This window comes from Penaeus monodon, chromosome 23 (genome assembly GCF_015228065.2).
Source record: "Penaeus monodon isolate SGIC_2016 chromosome 23, NSTDA_Pmon_1, whole genome shotgun sequence".
In the NCBI taxonomy this organism is placed as follows: domain Eukaryota; kingdom Metazoa; phylum Arthropoda; class Malacostraca; order Decapoda; family Penaeidae; genus Penaeus; species Penaeus monodon.
This window is the reverse complement of record NC_051408.1, coordinates 1,181,216-1,181,757: the sequence shown is the minus strand read 5'-3', so window position 1 is coordinate 1,181,757 and position 542 is coordinate 1,181,216. Positions and strand designations below refer to the sequence as shown.

The 542-nt window shown below is 41.1% G+C and overlaps 1 protein-coding gene across 1 annotated transcript in view; it reads left to right on the top strand.

Moving 5' to 3' along the window:
- Window positions 1-542, top strand: part of LOC119587665 (exportin-6-like) — a gene marked incomplete at its 5' end in the record, with an annotated part of 6,974 nt that overhangs the window by 2,499 nt on the left and 3,933 nt on the right. The window contains 1 exon segment of the mRNA XM_037936346.1: window positions 109-326. Within this exon segment, the coding sequence (XP_037792274.1) occupies window positions 109-326 (218 nt within the window).

Below are 542 nucleotides of genomic sequence, written 5' to 3'. Positions count from 1 at the left end.
TGTTTAGCCAGACATGCTTTATGTATTTATATTTGCCTATTTAACTTCATATGTAAAAATTATGTTAGAAAAGATCCAAAGATTGAAATGGATGCCTCATCCCCACAGGTACTTTGCTGAGCAACATGTTCCACAACCTGGAGAGTGGAACAAGTTCTCGCACGGGATGGGTCCTCCCCCCTCTTGACTCAGAAAGCGAAACCGTAGCGTGTCTGGCATTGAACTGTCTAACACACTTGTTCTCGTGGATCCCCCTCTCCTCGCTCATAACACCTCACCTGCTCAATACAATATTCCTTTTTGCTTCTTTAGGAGCCGACCCACAGGTGAGGCTTGCTGGCAGTGGTTACTTCACAGGTAGTAGGCCTGGAAAACAGTTTGCTCTCACTTGCCTGATAGAATTGTTTATTTTCTCTTGAGTAAATTCGTGAAAATTGTCATTATGCTGTAATTAAGATGTGTTTGTGAAATAAGCAATGATGAGGATCTATGCTTAATCCCAAATTACCCACAATCTTTGATAAAAGCTTTATTATTAACCC